This window comes from Triticum aestivum, chromosome 7A (genome assembly GCF_018294505.1).
Source record: "Triticum aestivum cultivar Chinese Spring chromosome 7A, IWGSC CS RefSeq v2.1, whole genome shotgun sequence".
NCBI classification, from domain to species: Eukaryota; Viridiplantae; Streptophyta; class Magnoliopsida; order Poales; family Poaceae; genus Triticum; species Triticum aestivum.
Window position 1 is genome coordinate 523,193,898 of NC_057812.1, and position 21,374 is coordinate 523,215,271.

A 21,374-nucleotide genomic window follows, 5' to 3' on the forward strand; every position below is an offset into this window, starting at 1 on the left:
GGCACCACACTGTACAGTGCAACGCCCGGGAGCTAGGAGTTGCACTGTACAGTGTGACGCCTCCAAGCTAGGCGCTGCAGCGGCTGTAGCTTGTAAACTTGGTCATTTTCAGGTATATTGCATAATTTCCTAGAATAAGCAGTCAAAAACTTTAAGTTCACATTTCAGTCACAGTTGAACATTATTAAGACAACAAGTGCAACATAAAGGATCAGGTTCAACATTGCTAAGGCGTCAACTCCAAGTTCAACATAACTAAGACATACAAAGAGAATCAAGTTCAACATAGGGCTACCACAACTCCAAGTTCACCGACATAACAACTCCAAGTTCACCGACATAACAACTCCAAGTTCACCGACATTACAAATAAAGGACGATGGCTGGTTCCTAAGAAGAGCTAGTTCCTTGAGCGCTTTTTGGCTGCTCCCCCCCTCTTGCTGGCTAACTTCTTCACCTTCCTAGGAAGAGGAACACGCTCCCGCTCCGGCTCCGGTTCCTCCATGTCATCGACATCGTCATCCAAATAGTCATCCAAAGCCGCCATCCGCGAGGTGCCGACCGTTCTTTTGCCTCTTTCGGTGAAGTCTTCAGGTGTGTACTTGTTGATTCCCTTCCTAGACTTTAGCATGTATGCAGACCTAACCTGGTACGTCTCCAAGGTCATATCATCATCAGCAACCTATGCATCAACAAAAGATATGGAAAGACCGTGTGTGAGGATATAGTTAGCAATGCATCAACAATTGGATATATATGCTCATGTCATACCTCTTGGGTGACCACACCCACATCCTCATCCTTCAAATGATCACCATGGCTCTGGCCCGAAGCGGGATCTGATGGTGTCGCCGACCTAGACCGTTCTGGTGATACATACTCGGGGTCACGACAACCAAAAAGGTTTGATAGCCGCCTTAACTTTTGGCCCTGGCGCTGCAACATGTACAAGTGAATGAGACATCGAACGTAGCAACACATGTTAAGTGCTAGTTTGAAGGAGATGTGAACCTTGATGAATGCTCGAAGTGCACCTTCTCCATCGCTTTTGCCAGTCGGGGTTGTTTCAAGAATAGTCTCGGTCTCATCAGCTGCTTTCTTGATCTGGGCACGCTATGAACAGAAATGGTATTAACGTGTTAGGCAAGCGAAGATGTGAATAGTGTGAATGAAAAGCAAAAAGGGCAAATACCACAAAGTTCATCATTGGAGCTGAAGGGATCACTGAGTTGCCTTTCCTGACTAATGCGTTGTATTGGTGTTGGGCTACCTCATCAAAAACAATGGGTTCTTCCAAAATCTCCTCAGCATACGCCAGCTTGCATACCTCCACACGGGTACTTGCAAGAAACCATGTGAGATAGTTGTTGAACGCTACAGGGCAGTGCTCATGAAGCTGGACTTCTTTTCCAGCCCTAGCTTGCTCCACACTAAGCGCAAAATGTACGACATACTTTCTGTGATGCTTGGCCCAATCCTTAATCTTCCGCTGCCTTTTCCTATCCAACCTGCAAGTTAGAAACATAATATTAGTAGCATCGAAACCGCCGAGAAGCTGCTAAGTACTCAAGGTTAATTATATCTTACGCGTGTAGCAACTTGTCCGTGTCCTCCCACTCCGGCGGATGTGCCTGGAACAAACCAAACTGACGGCGCACTCGATGTGGGAGGTGAAGCTCAACCGCCCAGTTGCATATGAGTGGGCACCGCATACGCCAGAGATCCCTATCCCTAGTGCACATCGAATTCAGCCTGAACTCTAAAGGGTTACCAAAACTATCTCCTGTTCCATACGACTCCCATATCACCTGCAAAATGGGATAGAATGCAAAATTGATATTGACTTGCAATAGAAGCATCATAATCACTTATGCAATGTCAATTCGCCTGCTCAGGCGTGATCGCGTCAAGCTCGCTCTGGTACAACTTGTACATGACCGAGGGATCATCTGTCGTCTCATTTATCACATCCCACTTGTAAGCCCAAGTGGGTAGCCGTAGTAGGTCGCCTTTGTCGTCCCAATCATCGTACTTCACCTTCTTCGGACGTCCAACCGGCAAACGCTCCCAGCTCCATATGGAAAGTGCGAGCAAACAACCACCAATACCTCCAGATGACCTATAACAGGCTTCGTCCAACTGCACATAAAAGAGAACATGGTTCAATTAAGAGCAAGATCGCATTCATAATGTAGCAATGAAGTGAAAAGGAAACAACTTCATACCTGTCTATACAAGTAAGCCACTGTCGCCGAACCCCAACTCCAATTGCTATCGAAGACGGTCAACGCCTTCAGCCACATCCATGGAGCATTCTTGCCTGTGCCATCAGCAAACATAGTCCTGGATATCACATACCACATGTAGACACGAGCATATGTCTTGACCGTGTCCTCATCAGCTTCCGGTGGGCAAGTACCAAAGTGCTCAGTAATCCACGTGAAAGTAGCACCGGCTGCGACTCTTTCCTTCTTGTTTTCTGCTGCTGGTTCCGGAGGCTCCGGAGGAACCATACCGATAAGGGCATGCATCTGCGCGCGCCACCCATCGAAATCGGTGCTCATACATAGAGGATTCCCATCGATAGGAAGATCGGTGATCATAGCAATATCCTGGAGCGTCACTGTCATCTCCCCAGTCCGTAGATGGAAACTATGTGTCTTCGGCCGCCAATGATCAATAAGCGCGGTGAGTGCTGGAGCATTGTTGGGTGGCGTCGACCGTCTGACCATATGAATGAAAGGGAGAAGTCCTGTCTCCCTTACATACGGTGTGTATCGCTCATCATAGAGCATCCACCCAAGGGTGACCCCGTGAGAACGAAGCTTCAAAGGTGCAAACTCCTACAAACAAACAATTCATAACATTACATATGGGGCATTTGTGTTTGAAATACATACGAAATTCATAAAACAGGCCACTTTCATTATTACCCGCTGCTCCACCGCCATAGCGTACGACCGGTGTTGTTTGTCCTAGTGATCATCAAGAAGCCAAACCATCCTAACAATTTTGAAAGAAAGCTTTCTTGTCAACACGATTATCTTTTGAATACAAATAAACTAAAGTACGCCTACTAGATGCAACCGTACCAATCTATGTATCCAACCATATCAAATCAAACAAAACTAATAAACTAGGATTTCACAAATAACTAGGCCTACTTCATACAAATAACTTTTCCATAAACTATGCCTACTTCATACAAATAACTCTTCCATAAACTAAACTAGGGTTCCACAAATCAAACAAACAAGGGTTGTAATACATGCAAAGTTCTAATACATGCAAGATTCTAATCTAATCTAATCAAACAAGGATTCCCCAAATCTTCAAAATATCATATTTTCTATGGATAGAAAGAAGGGGATCGGAGGAGAGTACCTTCTAGGATGGATTGGTGAAGAAATGCACGGACCAAATCGTCGGATCTGAAGGATTTGGGAGAGGGGATTGAGAGGGGGAGAGGAGGAAGCCGCCGGCGCGCCTGTTCTGTAACTGCTGGAATGAATGGGTGGGGTGGGGGGAGGGGGAGGGGGCGGCTGGCATCTAAGTCACAGTGCAGCGCCTACGGGCCGGGCGCTGCACATTACATGTGTGGCGCCTAGCTCGGAGGCGCTGCACTACTGGGTGCGGGCCCAAGGGCTGCCACGGTGGACAGGCGTGCAACGCCCCAGAGCTGGGCGTTGCACCGTATGGTGTGACGCCTGTGTGGCGGGCGCTACACAAAAGGGTCAGTGCTGTGAAATAGTTTCACGGGCAGTTCATTTCGTGAATTAATTTCGCCCCAAGGTCAAAATTGTCAAATTTGCCACCAGCAGCAGCCTCGCTCTGTCACTCACGACTACGGATACTACTGTGCGTGAACGGGCAGCGGCTTCAGGAGGACGCAGGGACCGAGCGAGGCTGCTTTCCATCGGGCGCCAAAGTCCGTGCCCGCTTTACTTTCTCGGCCCCGTCGCTCGCGTTGCTGCGTCGCGTGGACGGATGCACGCGGTGGGGAGAAGAAGGTGCGGGTGCGAGTGCGACGCGAATCGAATCCGAGGAGGCCCAGAGCTGCTGTTCCCGTGGCGGAGGTGGCCGCGTGCTCGGCCAAGCCGATCATCGCCCCGGGGCGTCGTCGATCGTACTGCATGTTACTGGCGCCTTGCCCTCCGTGTCCGTGGGGCGCACCGCCTGCGTGCTCGCGCTGGGGGCGCCCGGCCGTGTCTGTTGTGCGCGAACGATGCGGCGTGTGGTCGGTTACAACGATCACGTACCGTGGTCGTACGTGTCCTCCAGCTGCCGTGCACTCTCCTTTCCTTTCCTTTCCCTTTGGCCCGTGATCTCCCCGGTCCAAGATAAGCTGCGACTCGTCGGCACAGCGTCCTCTTTCCGAAGCTCCTGCACGCCGATGCCATCCTTAATTTCCCAGAAGAGAACAAACGAACCTTGCATTAGTGCAGCAGCAGTGGCATCTGAACCGCATCAGATCAAATCACAGCCCACACCAGGCCTGCTGCTGTTGGTCGCGTGGTGCGCGTTCGATTCGATTGCGTAATCGCGTACCACTAGCACTGCACTTAATGCGGATCCCTGAACTAACTACACGCAGTGTTATCCGCGGGGACCGTAGGTACGTACCCGCCACCGCCATCCACGGAGAAACTCCACGAGAGATGGACCAAAGCCACCAGCAGCATCGCCCTCACCGTGCATCGCCTCGCCACGAACGCCCACATGGGCGTGCCGCCTTTGGACAGGCCCGGACGCGGACAGGTCGGCGGCACCGGCACCCATACGGAGCCCCCCCTCCTCGCTACCGGCCATACGCATGGGGCATCGTCGTAGTCGGACCAGAGGGAACAGTCGCCCGTCAAAGTAAGCAATGCCAGGCTAGGGCTTGCGCTAACCGCCCACTCTCCAGGCAAAGAGCGCCCAATTTGATTAAGCCGGACCGGTCTCCCCAAGCACTCCAGAGACAAATATACATGGCCATGAGGGCAGCAGAGCACGGCGATGCGGCGAGCTGGTGCTACTACGTGCCACCACCTGCCCCTGGCCATGCACACCGGCTCACCCTCACCGGCCTCCAGTTTTGTATGGCTTCCAACTCTGGCCAGGATGACGATGATTGAGGAAAGCTCCTCGCATTTGACCGCCATCATGTCGACCGTCTTGGTAACCTGCCTGCCTGCCCTGATCGTAGTAGCCGTGCATGTGCGCTCTGCCTCTGGGTGGCCTAACATGTCGTGGGGAGAAATGAAATGATGGCTGGCTTTGGCCACCTGCGTCGATCGCTTTGGGCTCGTCATGATTGGGGTCTTCAAAGATCAGATTAATTACCCATCCATGCATCCATGCCTTTGGAATATGAGCATTGGGGGGAAATTCTGTTCGGCCGAGGCCCAGTCTCTTTCTCTTTTGCCAAGTTGATCGATCAAACAGCATTTCCGTAGCGGCAGTAGTTATATATATATATACTTCTGCTGCCGGTGATCTGCCTTGACTTTCTTTTTAAAGGCTGCTGAAATCTGAGATGGGCTCTAGGCTCATATTGCAATTTCTGGAAAATCTCTAAGGGCCCATGTGGGTTATATGGCACTAGGTGTGTGGGAAGTTTAGTCCCACCTTGGAAGTGGAAGGAGAGTTGGAGTGGTTTATAAGGGACTCTCTCCCTCATGCTATTGGAGCTTGAGAAGAGATGAGGCCCTCGCGCACTCCTCCTCCTCCTCCGCTCGCCCCGCCGCGCCGCGCCGCGCCGCGCCGCGGAGCTCACTCCTATGCGCTTCTTTTTGTCGGTCAGGTGGGGCTCACGAAACAGCGTTCCTCTGCTGCTGCCGCCGCCGGCGACTCCGTCCCGTTCACCGCGTACACGGTTGACGGGAGAGCAGGCCTCCGAAACCACGCCTCTCCGGATCCTGTACGGGGAGAGGGGCGATTAGGTTTTTGGGTAGCGACTACGCGACTGCTCGCTTCTGTTCATCTACGTCCGCATCACCTTCATCATCACCATGTCATGCTCATGATTTATTCATGGATTAATTTAATCGAAAAACTGCCTATTTTCTCATCAATCCAAAAACCTAATATCCGTAGGAGTTTTTCGAATTCTGGTTTTGCTGCTGCACTGAAACCGTCCCCGTTTACGGGGACGTACTTTAAGCGTTGGCAGACTAAAACCACCTTATGGCTCACGGCCATGAACGTGTTCTGGGTCGCCGGTGTGACTCCTACAGGAACGATCGCTCCTGAACAGGAGAAGGCGTTTAAGGAGGCCACCGTGGTGTTCCTCGGGGCAGTTCTGAGCGTGATTGGAGATAAGCTGGTTGATGCATATTTACATATGCGGTCTGCCAAGGACTTGTGGGAGGCGCTCGAATCTAAGTTCGGGGCTGCCGATGCAGGGAGCGAGATGTATATTATAGAGCAGTTCCACGATTACAAGATGGTTGAAAACCGTCCTGTATTGGAGCAGGCTCATGAGATAATATGCATTGTTAAGGAGCTTGAGCTTCTTAAGTGCGAGTTACCGGGCAAATTTGTCGCGGGCTGCATAATCGCTAAGCTCCCCAATTCCTGGAGGAACTTTGCCACCACTCTGAAACATCAGAGGCGTGAATTCTCCGTGGAGGATGTCATTGGCCATCTGAGTGTTGAGCAGAACTCAAGGGCAAAGGACTCGCACGGAAAAGGGGTCGAAGGAACTTCTGTGGCCAATATGGTGCATCAGAAGAACTCCAATTCCCACAAGCCCAGGGGAAAGAACGGTGTCCAACAGACTGCCGACTTTAAGAAGAAGGGTAAGAAGACCTTCAAGAAGAACAAGAAGGATGAGGGCTGCTTTACTTGTGGTTCGGCTGAACATTGGGCCAACAAGTGCCCAAACAAGTTTAAGAAGTCAGGACAGGACTCCAAGTCTGTCAACATGATTGTGAGCAACAATGAGAATGGTGCATCTGGGTACGGTAATTTATTTACTGTTTTTTCAGTGTTTCAGCCTACCGATTGGTGGGTGGATACAGGTGCAGGTGTTCATGTGTGTGCTGACATTTCATTGTTCTCTTCTTACCAGGTCACAGGCCACGGGTCCGTATTGATGGGGAATGGCGCGAGTGCTTCTGTTCATGGTGTTGGCACGGTCGATCTGAAGTTTACTTCAGGAAGGATCGTGCAGCTGAAGAACGTGCAGCATGTCCCCGCCATCAAGAAGAACCTCGTTAGTGGCTCCCTTCTATGTAGAGAAGGGTTTAAGTTGGTATTCGAGTCTAATAAATTAGTTGTTACTAAGTATGGACTATTTGTTGGAAAAGGTTATGAGAGCGGAGGGATGTTCCGCCTTTCCCTCGCAGATTTTTGTAATAAAGTCGTGAACCATATTCATTCGAATGTTAATGAATCTGAAGTTTGGCATTCACGTCTTTGTCACATTAGTTTTGGTGTTATGACGCGGCTAGCCAAGTTGGATTTAATCCCGAGTTTCACTTTAGCCAAAGGTTCTAAGTGCCTTTCATGTGTGCAAGCTAAGCAACCTCGCAAGCCTCATAAGGCCGCGGAGGAGAGACACCTGGCACCATTAGAACTCATACATTCTGATCTTTGCGAGATGAATGGTGTGTTGACTAAAGGTGGAAAGAGATACTTCATGACATTGATAGATGATTCCACTAGATATTGCTTTGTGTATCTGTTAAATACTAAAGATGAGGCTCTACACTACTTTAAAATCTATAAGGCAGAAGTTGAAAATCAACTTGAAAAGAAAATTAAACGAGTCCGGTCAGATCGTGGTGGAGAGTACTTCTCGAGTGAGTTTGATTCCTTCTGTGCGGAACACGGCATTATTCATGAGAGGACGCCTCCCTATTCACCCCAGTCAAACGGGGTTGCCGAGCGGAAAAACCGTACTCTAACTGATTTGGTTAACGCCATGTTAGATACATCGGGTTTATCCAAGGCATGGTGGGGGGAGGCTATATTGACGGCATGTCATGTCCTGAATAAAGTTCCGACAAAGGATAGTGAGATCACTCCCTATGAGAAATGGGCAAAGAGAAGGACGACACTCTCGTACTTGCGCACTTGGGGCTGTTTGGCGAAAGTCAACGTGCTGATCCCCAAAAAGCGTAAGCTTGGACATAAGACCGTGGACTGCATTAATTTGGGCTACGCTAAGAACAGCGTTGGCTATAGATTTCTAGTAGTGAAATCTGAGGTACCTGACCAGAAGATCGGTACAATTATGGAGTCTAAGGATGCTACATTCTTTGAGGATATTTTTCCTATGAGAGATATGCAAAGCACTTCTAGACAGGAATCTGAGGAGACTCCTGAACCTGCCATCCCTATGGAATATTATGAACAAACACATGATGAAAATCCTGAGGAGGATGACGAGGAAACCCTTGGTAGGGGCAAGAGACAAAGGACTGCAAAGACCTTTGGTGATGATTTCTTCGTGTACCTCGTGGATGATACTCCAACTTCTATTTCAGAAGCGTATGCCTCTCCAGAAGCTGACTACTGGAAGGATGCGGTCCGTAGCGAGATGGATTCCATCATGGCTAATGGGACATGGGAGATCACCGACCGTCCCTATGGTTGCAAACCACTGGGATGTAAGTGGGTGTTCAAGAAAAAGCTTAGGCCCGATGGTACGATTGAAAAGTACAAGGCTAGACTTGTGGCCAAGGGCTATGACCAGAAAGAAGAGGAAGATTTCTTCGATACTTATTCACCTGTGGCTAGACTAACCACCATTCGAGTATTACTCTCGTTGGCGGCCTCACATGGTCTTCTCGTCCACCAAATGGATGTCAAGACAGCTTTTCTGAATGGAGAGCTAAATGAGGAAATCTACATGCAACAGCCAGATGGCTTTGTGATAGATGGTCAGGAAAGAAAGGTGTGTAGGTTGCTGAAATCTCTATATGGCCTAAAGCAAGCACCTAAGCAATGGCATGATAAGTTTAATACAACTCTGACATCTGTTGGCTTCGTTGTTAATGAAGCTGACAAATGTGTATACTATCGCCATGGTGGGGGCGAAGGAGTTATACTGTGCTTGTATGTTGATGACATACTGATATTCGGAACCAACCTCAAAGTCATTGAGGAGGTTAAGTCCTTTCTGTCTCAGAACTTTGAGATGAAGGATCTTGGTGTGGCTGATGTTATCTTGAATATCAAGCTACTGAGAGATAATGAGGGTGGGATCACACTTCTGCAATCCCATTATGTTGAGAAGGTGTTGAGTCGCTTTGGATATTCGGACTGCACACCATCTCAAACACCATATGATCCTAGCGTGTTGATTCGAAAGTCCAAAGGCATGGCTAAAGATCAATTGAGATACTCTCAAATCATTGGTTCACTGATGTACCTAGCGAACGCAACGAGGCCTGACATCGCGTTTGCTGTGAGCAAACTGAGCCGGTTTGTTTCCAAACCGGGTGATGTACATTGGCATGCTGTAGAAAGAGTTATGCGCTATCTCAAAGGTACTATGAATTATGGACTTCACTATACCGGAGACCCGTCGGTACTTGAAGGGTATAGTGATGCGAATTGGATCTCTGATGCTGATGAGATGAAGGCCACAACTGGGTATATGTTTACTCTTGGAGGTGGCGCTGTTTCTTGGAAGTCTTGCAAGCAAACGATCTTAACGAGATCGACAATGGAAGCAGAATTAACAGCATTAGACACTTCTGGTGTTGAAGCAGGATGGCTTCGAGATCTTTTGATGGACTTGCCACTGGTTGATAAACCGGTTCCGGCTATCCTTATGAACTGTGATAATCAGACTGTCATCACCAAGGTGAAGAGTTCAAAGGACAACATGAAGTCCAACAAACACATAAGAATGAGATTAAAGGCTGTCAGAAAATTAAGAAACTCCGGAGTGATAGCGTTGGACTATGTCCATACGGCTAAGAATCTGGCAGATCCCTTTACGAAAGGGCTATCACGTGTAGTGATAGATAGTGCATCGAGGGAGATGGGTATGAAACCCACATGAGTTACCATGGTGGTAACCCAACCTATGTGATCGGAGATCCCGTGAAGTAGGACCTGGGGAAACAAGCCAGTGGTGAACTGAGGAGAGTAACTTTACTAACCCACTCCGTTGGAGATGCAATACTCTCGGAAACTGTACGGAAGGATGACTATTGTCTTAATGTGTTCCAAGGCTTATATGTATAAGCAAGATGCTATCCTACAGAGCGATCTTTGGAGGAACACACCTATGTGAGCCCGACTGCTAGTCACAGTCTATGAGATTGGGGTGATCTCTAGTAAACTCATGAATAGGCCAGGAGTGTGACTTATATGCTCCACCCGAGGGGTCAGCCTTCGGCAGCCCAGTACTAGTAAGACATGTGGTGAAACTTCTTTACGCCAAACTGACAATTCAAGGCATAGTCCATTGTTCAGTTGTGAAGGAATGTAGCTACTTGCTCTAGGTGAAGCTCAACCTTAACAGGTCTTCACTGAAACACTAGTATATCAAAACAGTATTTGGAACAGAGGACACTATGGGCCCTCGAGATCTGGTGGGGGATTGCTGAAATCTGAGATGGGCTCTAGGCCCATATTGCAATTTCTGGAAAATCTCTAAGGGCCCATGTGGGTTATATGGCACTAGGTGTGTGGGAAGTTTAGTCCCACCTTGGAAGTGGAAGGAGAGTTGGAGTGGTTTATAAGGGACTCTCTCCCTCATGCTATTGGAGCTTGAGAAGAGATGAGGCCCTCGCGCACTCCTCCTCCTCCGCTCGCCTCGCCACGCCACGCCTCGTCACGACGCGCCGCGGGTTGCGGGATTGAGCCGAGCCGAGCTCACTCCTATGCGCTTCTTTTTGCCGGTCAGGAACGGAGAGTCTTTGACAGGTGGGGCCACGATCTGAGACGTCGGATCGTGGGCTACCGACTTGGACGTGGGTTCAGCCCACGTCTCTCCACGCGCGGCCGCACATATATATATGTGGGGCGCTGCCAACCCTAGCCGTCACGAAACAGAACGCATCTCCGCCTCCACGCCCACGTCGTTCCTCTGCTGCTGCTGCCGCCGGCGACTCCGTCCCGTTCACCGCGTACACGGTTGACGGGAGAGCAGGCCTCCGAAACCACGCCTCTCCGGATCCTGTACGGGGAGAGGGGCGATTAGGTTTTTGGGTAGCGACTACGCGACTGCTCGCTTCTGTTCATCTACGTCCGCATCACCTTCATCATCACCATGTCGACCGACACCGACCGTGCCGCCGCTGAGAAAGCCGAGGCCGACAAGAAGGCCGCCGAGGATGCCGCGGCTGCTGTCACCGCCACCGCCACCGCGTGGCCGATTGGAGGGTATACATCGCTTATCCCTCTCGTGTTTCTTTCTGTTGTAGCAGTACTAGCGGTATGCGTAGATGTCTCTACTATATGCGTAGTACATGCTCTGTTAGATCATAATCAGTATGTTATCAATGCTGTCCATGTCATGCTCATGATTTATTCATGGATTAATTTAATCGAAAAACTGCCTATTTTCTCATCAAAGGCAGACGATGTTGACCCGTCTGCAAGTATAAACGAGATGTACATCCTCCTGTTCAAGAATCTGATCCTATTGACAGTTAAGCGCAATCTGATCCGATACCAGTGTCCGGACATTGTTTCGGTTAGACGACATGACAGATGAGAGAGAGAGAGAGACACGGAGAATTGCGGCATCAGCGTGCATGATAAACATGTACTACCACAGAGTACGTACTGCAACCGCACATCGCAGGCACTGTTATCTTTTTAGGGAACCTCGGCCTTTATTAATCAAGCAAACAGGTTACACAGAGTTTTCCGGATGTAATCCGGAGCAGAATGAAAAACACAAGGATTCACAGAGTTCAGGCTAGATCTAGCTAAAGCATGAGCTAAAATATTACAATGCCGACCAACATGCATAAACGAGACCGAAGACAAAGCTCGACACGCCATCTTGATATCAGCGATGATCGAACCCACCGTTGACCTGTCCCGGATGGGAGAGTGAATCCTTTGAACCACCGAGAGGCAATCGCAGGCACTTCCCACCTCGTGATCCGTTCACCTGTGATCCTGGCACTGTTACCAGATGAAGCTGGCGGCAGGGGCGACCGAAAAAGAGGAGTGGCCATGAAAGACAGGCCCAGAGTGGGGCGCCTTGAGAGCGGAGGAAAAAAAAAAGGAGCGGCGTGATGTTCCATTCCATCCATGGGCTGGAATCCGAAGGAGGAGCAGGGCGCATACAGTGTGCGGGCGGGCATGGACCATCGGCGGTCGGAGAAGGAGAACGACGGCGACGGCTCACTGCGCGCTTGAATGTGCGCGCGGGAGGTGGTACCGAAAGCTCGCTCGTGGATCGGTTCACGCACAGGTTCGATGTACCTGCATGTGGCTTTGCCTTTCACGGCGTGTCGTGCTCCATCCATGCATATGCATGCATGCCTCGAAGTGTGCTAGCATGATTTTGGCTTGGCAATAGGATAGGAGAGGATGCATGGTGCCGGTGCACGAGCACGATGGCTTAGCTAAAACGGGCAGAATTGGTCTGCCCAAACATCAGAAGAAACAAGTAGTGCTACTCTTAACTTTTGCTAGGGAGAAAACAAGCACACGTAGGTTGATTATAGTCTCAACTAGCACTAGTGAGGATCGGAGCAGGCTGGCTGGCATTTATGTGTTTGTCATGTTTTGCTTGTCAGCACCTGCATGCCACCGAGCCTTGACAAATGGACACGGGGCTAGCTAGCTAGGCGGCGGCTACACCCACACACACGTAGAGATTATTCTATGGTGTATGTATAGACGAGATGGTGTAAGTAGAGGAGCACCAGAGTGGATTACATGGGAATAATAGACCATTGAATTCATCAACCTGTCGGAACAGAACCATCATCACGTAACTGCTTGTCTTGTTTAATCCAGTGCACATGCAGTGTTTTGCAAACTTTTGTTAATTTGATGGACGGGGGGAGCCTACGTCTACATGGTTGGTCAACCTCACTCATTGCCATCGGGGTTCATAATTCATAAACACAACTTTTGATCCAGAAACAAAGCAACCAAAGCCTCTGTTCAGAAGTTGCTAGTACTAGGGCAGATACTCGATCGCCGACTGATGCAACGTCGACCATCATGTCACAATGTCGTTCTTCACTTGGCTGCTAGGGTAAATCAAGCAAACGGCCCGGTCAAACCGCCACGGCACCTCCACTCCACCCAAAGATACTCCACCTTGGTGCGTACATAAGGAGGATCTTCCCTTTGCGCTTCTATATATCTAAGATAATATTGTTCTTGTTCAGTGGCTCTGCCTTAGCAGTAGCAGCATCTGAAAACACCGTCCGAGCGAAAAGAGAAAATCCCACGAGACGTTCGTCACCACGGAAAGCGAGCGAGCGCAAAACAAAAGCGTGCAAGGAAACCTCACCCGGCAGCACAGCACGTACGTACGTGCTTTCGTGCTCCGTCACGGTGCCGACCGAAAAAGTCCGGGCTAGCTAGGGGCCAGGGCCAGGCCGCGACATTTCCGCTCCGAGTTCCAACAGAGGCCCGAGCAGCACGCTAGTAGAGTAAAACTAGAAACCGCAGGCGCCCGCGCACCGCACGCATCGAGCAAAACGCCCCGGGATCCAAGGCGCCGACGCCGAGCAAAGCGCCACCGCACTGCCACTGCCACTGCCACGGCGTCAGCGGCCTCGCTCTCGTCGTCGTCGTCGTAGGCTAGGCCTGCCGCCGTGGATCCCGAGGCCGGCCGGCCGGCCGGACGCCGCGCGGGCGGTCCCCACGGCCATGCACGCCGAGGCCCCGCCAAAGAAAGGGGGGCAAAGATTCGGCCGCCGCGCGATCCCCGTCCGGTCCGGGCAACGGCTCGTGTCTGCGGCCGCCCCACCCCACGTCGTGCCCCTTTCCCCCCTTCCGTTTTGACCGCGAAAGCAAGCGCGATGGCGCCTGGGCCCGGCTCGTCAGAGATGTTTTTTTACCTTTTGGGTCGTTGTGATGATGACGACCGTGCTGTGCTGGGATGTCGTTACGGCGCGTAACGGGCCGTGGGGAATACCGTGTCTGCCCCTCGAGCCGTCCGTGCCACGCCGGGTAAAGGGTAGTACGGGCGACGCCAGGGTTAATTTATGGCCGGATTTGGTCCTTTCATTCTGATCGTATCTACGCTTTGTACACTACCAGAGGACGCGGTACAATGTTTGAACGTAGCATGTTTGGACGGGAAAGCAAAAACTAAGTACGTACTCCCCTAAAAAAAACTAAGTACGTACTAAATGGCTTCCAAAACCACACAATACATTTATTTTATGCTCCCATGAACGGCGGAGGGCATCCCGCGAAAAAGAAGGGTAAATGCGGGGGGTAAAACGGGAAGGTGGTAAGAGCCGAGCGTAAGATAATAATGGAAGAAAAGGTGGCGATTCCCACTCGTTTAAGCCAGCGGGACAGCGGCATGAGGCAGCAGCTGCGTTCAGACTTCTCCTGCCACTTCCTCCTTCTTCCTCCCCACAAATACTAAACAAAGCAGCCCACAATCGAGCGAGAGATTGAGAGAGCTGCGGCCGCAAGAAACAGCGAGGCAGCAGCGCGGCGAGCCCTTGGCCCTTCCTCGCAGATCCAGCGGCGGCGGGTGCTCCCAGCGGGCGCGCCGATGATGCACGGCCCCGCGGGAGGGAGCGGCGGCGGCGGCGGGCACGGGCTGGGCGGCACGAGGGTGCCCACGTGGAGGGAGCGGGAGAACAACCGGCGGAGGGAGCGGCGGCGCCGGGCGATCGCCGCCAAGATCTACACCGGCCTCAGGGCCTACGGCAACTACAACCTCCCCAAGCACTGCGACAACAATGAGGTCCTCAAGGCGCTCTGCAACGAGGCCGGCTGGGTCGTCGAGCCCGACGGCACCACCTACCGCAGGGTAATCCATCCCTCCGTCCGTCCAATCTTTGCTTGCTCTTGCTCATGCTCGCTCGCTCCTCCTCGCAATGGCCTCCTCTGCCCCGCCGCCCGATCTCTCCGCGAGACCATGTGGTTCCTGACACCCAGCCTAAGCCAGAGGTGGCGGCGGCGGCTTCGATTTGCGCATTTCTTGAGCGTGCTCGTGTGTTTGCTCTGACCAGCTCTGCTACTTGGGGCGTTCGCGCTCGGTTTTTGCTTGGATTCGGTTGGTTCTCGAGGGAAGTCAGGGATTCTGCTGTGGTCATTTTGTTGCTTTTAGAGGATTGTTCTTGGATGCGCCAAGTGCAATTCCTCCTTTGCTTTTACTTGGAAATTTTCTTGCTTGCTTTTGATTCAAAATTTTAATTGGACTTTCTCCTTTGGTTTCTGCTGTGCTGCTGGGGTTGGATTTAGGCTGCTTCTGGGTCATGTCAGGGGAGCTGGAGCTAGATGCAAGAACTGGGAATCGCAATGTCGCTTCCTCCTCAGTTTTAGCATCCTCTGGAGTTATGATTCGTCAAAAAGGAATACAAACAAGTTTCGAACTGTTTTGCTGCCTTGGGAGATGCTTGTTTTTCTTGCGATTTAGGCAGTTCGGTTGCCATGTAAGGCCAATGGGGTCTAGCTAGATTTGGGAATGGGGAATGCGACGCGGCCTCCTCAGTTTTAGCAAACTCCTGATTTTGGATTTCAATAATAAACACAATGAAGTTTCATAATTACCTACTTAAAAATAGAGAAACTTCTATACTATCTCTCTCACAGTTTACAGGCGTGTGCGTACTCTTAGGTCGTTAATTTGACCAACCTGATATAAGTCATATATTACAAAAAATATATCAATATAAACTTCAGATGTTCTATTTCAAACGGTATAATTTTTTTGTTATATAGTTTATATTAGGGTGATAAAATTGGCAACCTAGGTATACGCACAGGACTTGTAAACTGAGACGGAGGGAGTAGTTAGGGGGCAGAAAATATTAATTGTGTTTGCCCGGAACATTTCAATTGCCTGTATATTTCTCTCGCATAAGCTTTTTCTCAAGAACCTGCAGTTGTCTTTATACTACATTTTTTCCGGAGGTGTCGTAGACAAACATGACCATGCCAGAGTAAAATGCTGCGTCAAACATGACCTACATCCGGGTAAAATGATGCAAATTAATGGTTCATATTAGAATCTACACGCTTACATCCAGGTAAAATGATGTAAAAGGAAGATTCACATTGGAAATTCATGAATCACACTACAATATGGCACCCTTAATGTCCATGTTAATCTGAAAACAACGCTCTTGCTATGATCTTCCTGCCTTCTGCACATGCTACCATTTGCTTTCAGCAACAGAAGTAGATAGTACTTTACTATGCATTTCTTGGTTTCTAATTCCATTAGTAACATATCAGAGTTTCTTTGACGTTAGTAAAAAAAGGCTAATATCTGAGAACCATGAAAGCATCTAATTCCATAGCAGAGTTTCTTTGACGTTGTTGCTGTCTACAATAGCTTACAGAGTTTTCTTTGCATGGAATAAACCAGATTGTTGATTGTTCTGCTCTCCATGTTTCAGGGATGCAAACCTCCTCCACAGGCGCGTCCTGATCCAATGAGGTCTGCTTCGGCAAGCCCCTGCTCTTCATACCAGCCGAGTCCACGGGCCTCGTACAACCCGAGCCCTGCGTCCTCCTCCTTCCCGAGCTCCGGATCCTCTTCCCACATCACTCTCGGTGGCGGGAACAACTTCATTGGTGGCGTCGAGGGAAGCTCCCTCATCCCGTGGCTGAAGAACCTCTCGTCGAACCCGTCATTCGCCTCCTCCTCCAAGCTCCCACAGCTCCACCACCTCTACTTCAACGGAGGCTCCATCAGCGCCCCGGTGACGCCCCCGTCCAGCTCCCCGACGCACACGCCTCGCATGAAGACCGACTGGGAGAGCCAGTGCGTTCTGCCGCCATGGGCCGGGGCGAACTACACCTCCCTGCCCAACTCCACGCCGCCGAGCCCCGGCCACCACGTCGCGCCAGACCCGGCGTGGCTGGCCGGGTTCCAGATATCGTCCGCCGGGCCCTCGTCGCCGACGTACAACCTTGTCTCGCACAACCCCTTTGGGATCGCGCTTGCGAGCTCGTCGAGGGCGTGCACCCCTGGGCAGAGCGGGACCTGCTCCCCGGTGATGGGCGACCACGCGCCGGCTCACCACGACGTCCAGATGGAGATGGCCGACGGGGCGCCGGATGACTTCGCGTTCGGCAGCAACAGCAACGGCAACAATGGGTCGCCTGGGCTGGTGAAGGCGTGGGAAGGGGAGCGGATACACGAGGAATGCGCGTCGGACGAGCTGGAGCTCACCCTCGGGAGCTCGAGGACCCGTGGAGAGCAGCCCTTCTGATCATGGCATCGTGCTGCTGCTGCAGTGTCCGTCTCTTCTTCGCCTGGGCTTATCCTTCATCATACTTACTTTGGGCTGCGTTCTGATGTTCTACAAGCCCTGCGTTCTGATGTTCTACAAGTCGGGTGTTCGTTGAAAGAGAGAAGGGAGTTGAGGGATCGTTTCGACGGTCCTCTGCAGATGATATCCATCCTCTTTCGAGGGTCTGGTCTGGACTTATTTTAGCTACATTATGCAACTTTGTTAGCTTATTTCTTCTTTTTTTCTTACTTAAGCAAAAAAAAAATGAAAGATGGAAAAACGGCAAGGAATGCTGGCAGGACACCCTGGGCATGTTGAAGAAATGGAATGGCGGAGGCCATTTGTCATCAGTAGGCAAAGCAGTAGATGCAAGTCTTGTGGCATTTGCAATGAAAACCAAGCTTCAGTTGTCCTTGATATGACTGTTGTCGCCGCACTCTGTCAGAAGTGTGTAGTACTGCTACTACATTGTATGTGGTGGACCATTCTCTTCATTCATTGATTCTTTGTGTCTTTGCTGGTTAGAGCTGTTAGAAATTTCCTTGTGTTCATCTTCTTGTTGGATCCTTTCAGCGGTAGCTGGTAGGGAAGCTCAGCAGTTAACCCTTTGGTGCAATGGTTTTACCGATGTGGTGATCACTGGTATCCCCTTTTCCCCAGGGAAGGTGAGCTCCGTTGGTAGCTCAGTGGCTGAAACAAGATGTTTCCAGGTAGAGATTTTGCTTGGATCTTGGAGGTGTTCAAGCAAGAAAACTGCTGTCTTTCTTTCCCTTGCAAACAAAGCTAATCACAGGATCTCTTTCGGCTGCCGCCGTCACTCCTGTTAGAGTTGTGTCGAATATTGTGTACAAGGTAGGTTACAGTTGGATTAGGAGTTGTATTGTGTTTAGATAGGATATGGAGTCGTGTCCTGATAGGACACTTGTGTCCTAAGCCTCTCTTATATAGCGGGAGTAGACACACGATGTAATCTATGCCAACATAATAGCATAGACGCGCAAGAGGGAGCCGACGGCGTGTGCCGGCGCCCGGGTGGCCGGTGTGCGGTATTGTGACGGTGTCACGGAAAGGAGCGCCCGTAGTCAGGCCCCGGGGATGTAGCCATATCGGTGAATCTCGTTAAAAATCTCGGTGTCGTGCTTGTGTGATTGCTTGGTTCTCGAATGATCGACGGTATGCCTTGAATTTATTCTAAAAGATGGTATCATGAGCTAGGTTGTTCGGAGGCTGCGGATTGTTGATCTGGAGGAAGAATCGAGTTTGAGATGCAGCCGGGTGCGGCGTGGTTCTCGGCAAGATTGAAGAAAGCATATCAGTAAAAGGCACGTGTACGTGCAGCAAGCTTGACGTGTGGCGATGGATTAAAAGGATCAATCAGGCGAGCTTACAGCGGTCACAAACGCGGAAGCGGCGGCAGCGAAAGTGCGCTTCAGAAGGCGGCAGCGATGCATCGATTGGAATTGTGCAGCTACGCCAGGTCGTGGAGCGGCCAGATGATGGCAGCGCTCAGTGTTGAGTATCGTGATTATTATTATTTTTTTGCGGGAAGAGTATCGTGATTATTAGGAAAGCTAGGATGCTATTTTACCTTGCTTTATACTTCAAGATGATCATGTACTTTTATATATATGTCCATGAGGCTCAAGCAATATAACGACAATTTTATCAAAATCCTTTTTCCCTTCCAACATGGTATCTATCGCAAGTTGATCCTAAGCCCTAGCCGACGCCGCTTCCGCACCCGCGCGCCGCCCCCGAGGCGGTCGGCCTCCATGACCGCCGCCGGGGGCCGCGCCGCCCATACCTAGAGTTCGTCCGCCGGTCATGTTGGCCGTCTGCCCTAAAGAGTCTTTTTCCCCGATCCTTTAATCCGGGTTTTCTTTCTCTCGCCGGTCACTTTGATCGGCATCTCTTTTTTGGTTTTCCGGTCTATGTGATCCGGTTTGCGTCGCCCATCGCCGCCGTCGATCCCGTGCGCCTCTACTCCAACACCGGCGCGATCGGCCGGCTTCTTCACCGACCCGACGGCCTCGCGCGTCGTCCGCGCGTCTGCCCGTCGGTCGCCCCGACCGAGCGGCCTCGCGCGGCGTCCTTGCGTCGGCCCGCCGGTCGCCCCGACCCGGCGGCCTCGCGTCATGCGGCGGCTCTACACCGCCGCCCTTCGTGCGACGGCTCGCCCGTTGATCTACGCCGGTCGTCACCGCCCTGCTCCAACCGGGACACCTGCTTCACCCCGACCCGACGGCCTCGCGCCATGTGGCGGCCAATCATAGCCGCCCTGCCGCCCGCCGCCGCCGGCTTCATCTTGGACTCCGCCGCCACCGCGCCTCCACCGAGCGGTGTCTCCAACCTCGTCCGCGATCGGATTGATCACCCGCCCGCCGCCACGATCCGCCTCATCTACGACGTGCGACCGACCTGGCTCGTCGGTTGCGCGCGCCTCCGCAGGCCCCGTGAAGACCGTCCCGAGTTCAGTGCGCCCCTCTACTGATCGAGCAATGGGCTGCCGCTGCGTCGCCCCGTCGGGCCGCAGCGCCGCCACCCCGTGGTTCTTCTCCCAGCTGCACCGACCCGCGTCACCGCTGCGTCGCCCCTTCGGGCCGTAGTAGCGCGGCCCGCGGTCCACCGCCGCCCAGAGACCGTCCGCTCCAGGTCGTCCCCATGGCAGCACCGACCCTCGCGCCGCCACTGCGTCGCCCCGTCGGGCCGTAGCGAGCGTGGCACTTGGTCCACGCCGCCGTCCAGAGGTCGTCCCCGCGGTTGCACCGACCCGCGCTCCTCCGCCGCGCCGCCCCTTCGGGTTGTCACGCCGTGGCCCGCGGTCCCTGCCGCCGCCCCGAGGTCTTCCCGCCGTCACCCCGACCTGCCCGCCGCCGCTACGTCGCCCCTTCGGGCCGTAGTGCGGCGGCCCACCGTCCACTTCATCGTCCACGCGTGTTGACTTTACGTGGTATGCGCCGCGCCACCTTCCATGGCGCGGGAACGCCACCGTCCGCGCCGGTCTTCGTCATGCTGTCGGGTTCTTCGCTTACTTCGAGCACCGCCGCCGCGCTCCTAACCTAGCCGCCGCTGCTGCCGTCAGGCCGCCGCCGCCGCTCTTCTTTGGCCGCCGCCGCTACCCATGTAGCCACCGCCGCCCGTCCACCTCCTTCATCTTTGTCCAGCACCGGCCCGTCGCCAGCGTCACCGTCATCTACCCCGACCACTTCGTCTACTCCGACAACTGCAGGCGACATCGGCTCCGCGCTGATTGACGCCGCAACCGTTGTCGAGTCCTTCTTTGCTGGCCTCTCCAACTCCTCCGACATGGCGTACAACTTGTGCAGGTCCTCGTCTATGCATGCCTGGTGCTGACAACACCGATGTGTGCCTTCGTTCACGATGTTTCCCCGGGCCAAGCCTGGTGTGGCGCTTCGTCAACTTCGTCTTCGTCCGTCTATGCATGCCCGGTGCTGGCAACACCGGTGTGTGCCTTCGTCTACGGTGTGTCCCCGGACTTGGCAAACCCGCCGCGACGCGTCGTCAACAACGTCTTCTTCCCGGCGCACCACTACTTCGACACCACTGTGCCCATGCTAACTCGGCGCGCTCTTGCGCCAGCGGCTCCACGGCGACATCCTCGACACCGGCTCCCCGACTCGACATCGACCACGAGATTCTACGCGTGGCTACCTCGACCACGGCTACACCACTCTCGGCTCTCGGCTACATCGACAAACGGCACAAAGGGCTACCGCCTGCTTGAGCAACCTCGTTGGTTTTCACTCCAGCCACGACTCCGCGATGTGTCGACCGTTACGACTGTGGGGGGGTGTTCGTCGGCTTGCCTTCGGATTCTTCTCCAATCTCACCGTCTGCGTCGCTACCGTTGTGACTGCGGGGGAATGTTGAGTATCATGATTATTAGGAAAGCTAGGATAGCGTAGGATATTATTCTACCTTGCCTTGCACTCCAAGATGATCATGTACTCCTATATATATGCCCAAGAGGCTCAAGCAATACAATGACAATTTCACCAAAACCCT

The 21,374-nt window shown here is 52.2% G+C and overlaps 1 protein-coding gene across 1 annotated transcript; it reads left to right on the forward strand.

Moving 5' to 3' along the window:
• The first annotated feature begins 14,439 nt into the window (after positions 1 to 14,439).
• Positions 14,440 to 17,861, forward strand: LOC123147966 (protein BZR1 homolog 3). The gene is made up of 2 exons (XM_044567301.1): positions 14,440 to 14,914; positions 16,509 to 17,861. The coding sequence occupies exons 1-2, from the start codon at positions 14,654 to 14,656 to the stop codon at positions 17,325 to 17,327; spliced, it is 1,080 nt and encodes a 359-aa protein (XP_044423236.1). The 5' UTR covers positions 14,440 to 14,653; the 3' UTR covers positions 17,328 to 17,861.
• Positions 17,862 to 21,374: the final 3,513 nt, after the last annotated feature.

Coding starts and splice junctions, on each gene's coding strand:
- LOC123147966 (XM_044567301.1), top strand. CDS start 14,654: ATGATGCACGGCCCCGCGGGAGGGAGCGGCGGCGGCGGCGGGCACGGG. Junction 14,915..16,508: donor ACGGCACCACCTACCGCAGG/GTAATCCATCCC, acceptor TCCATGTTTCAG/GGATGCAAACCTCCTCCACA.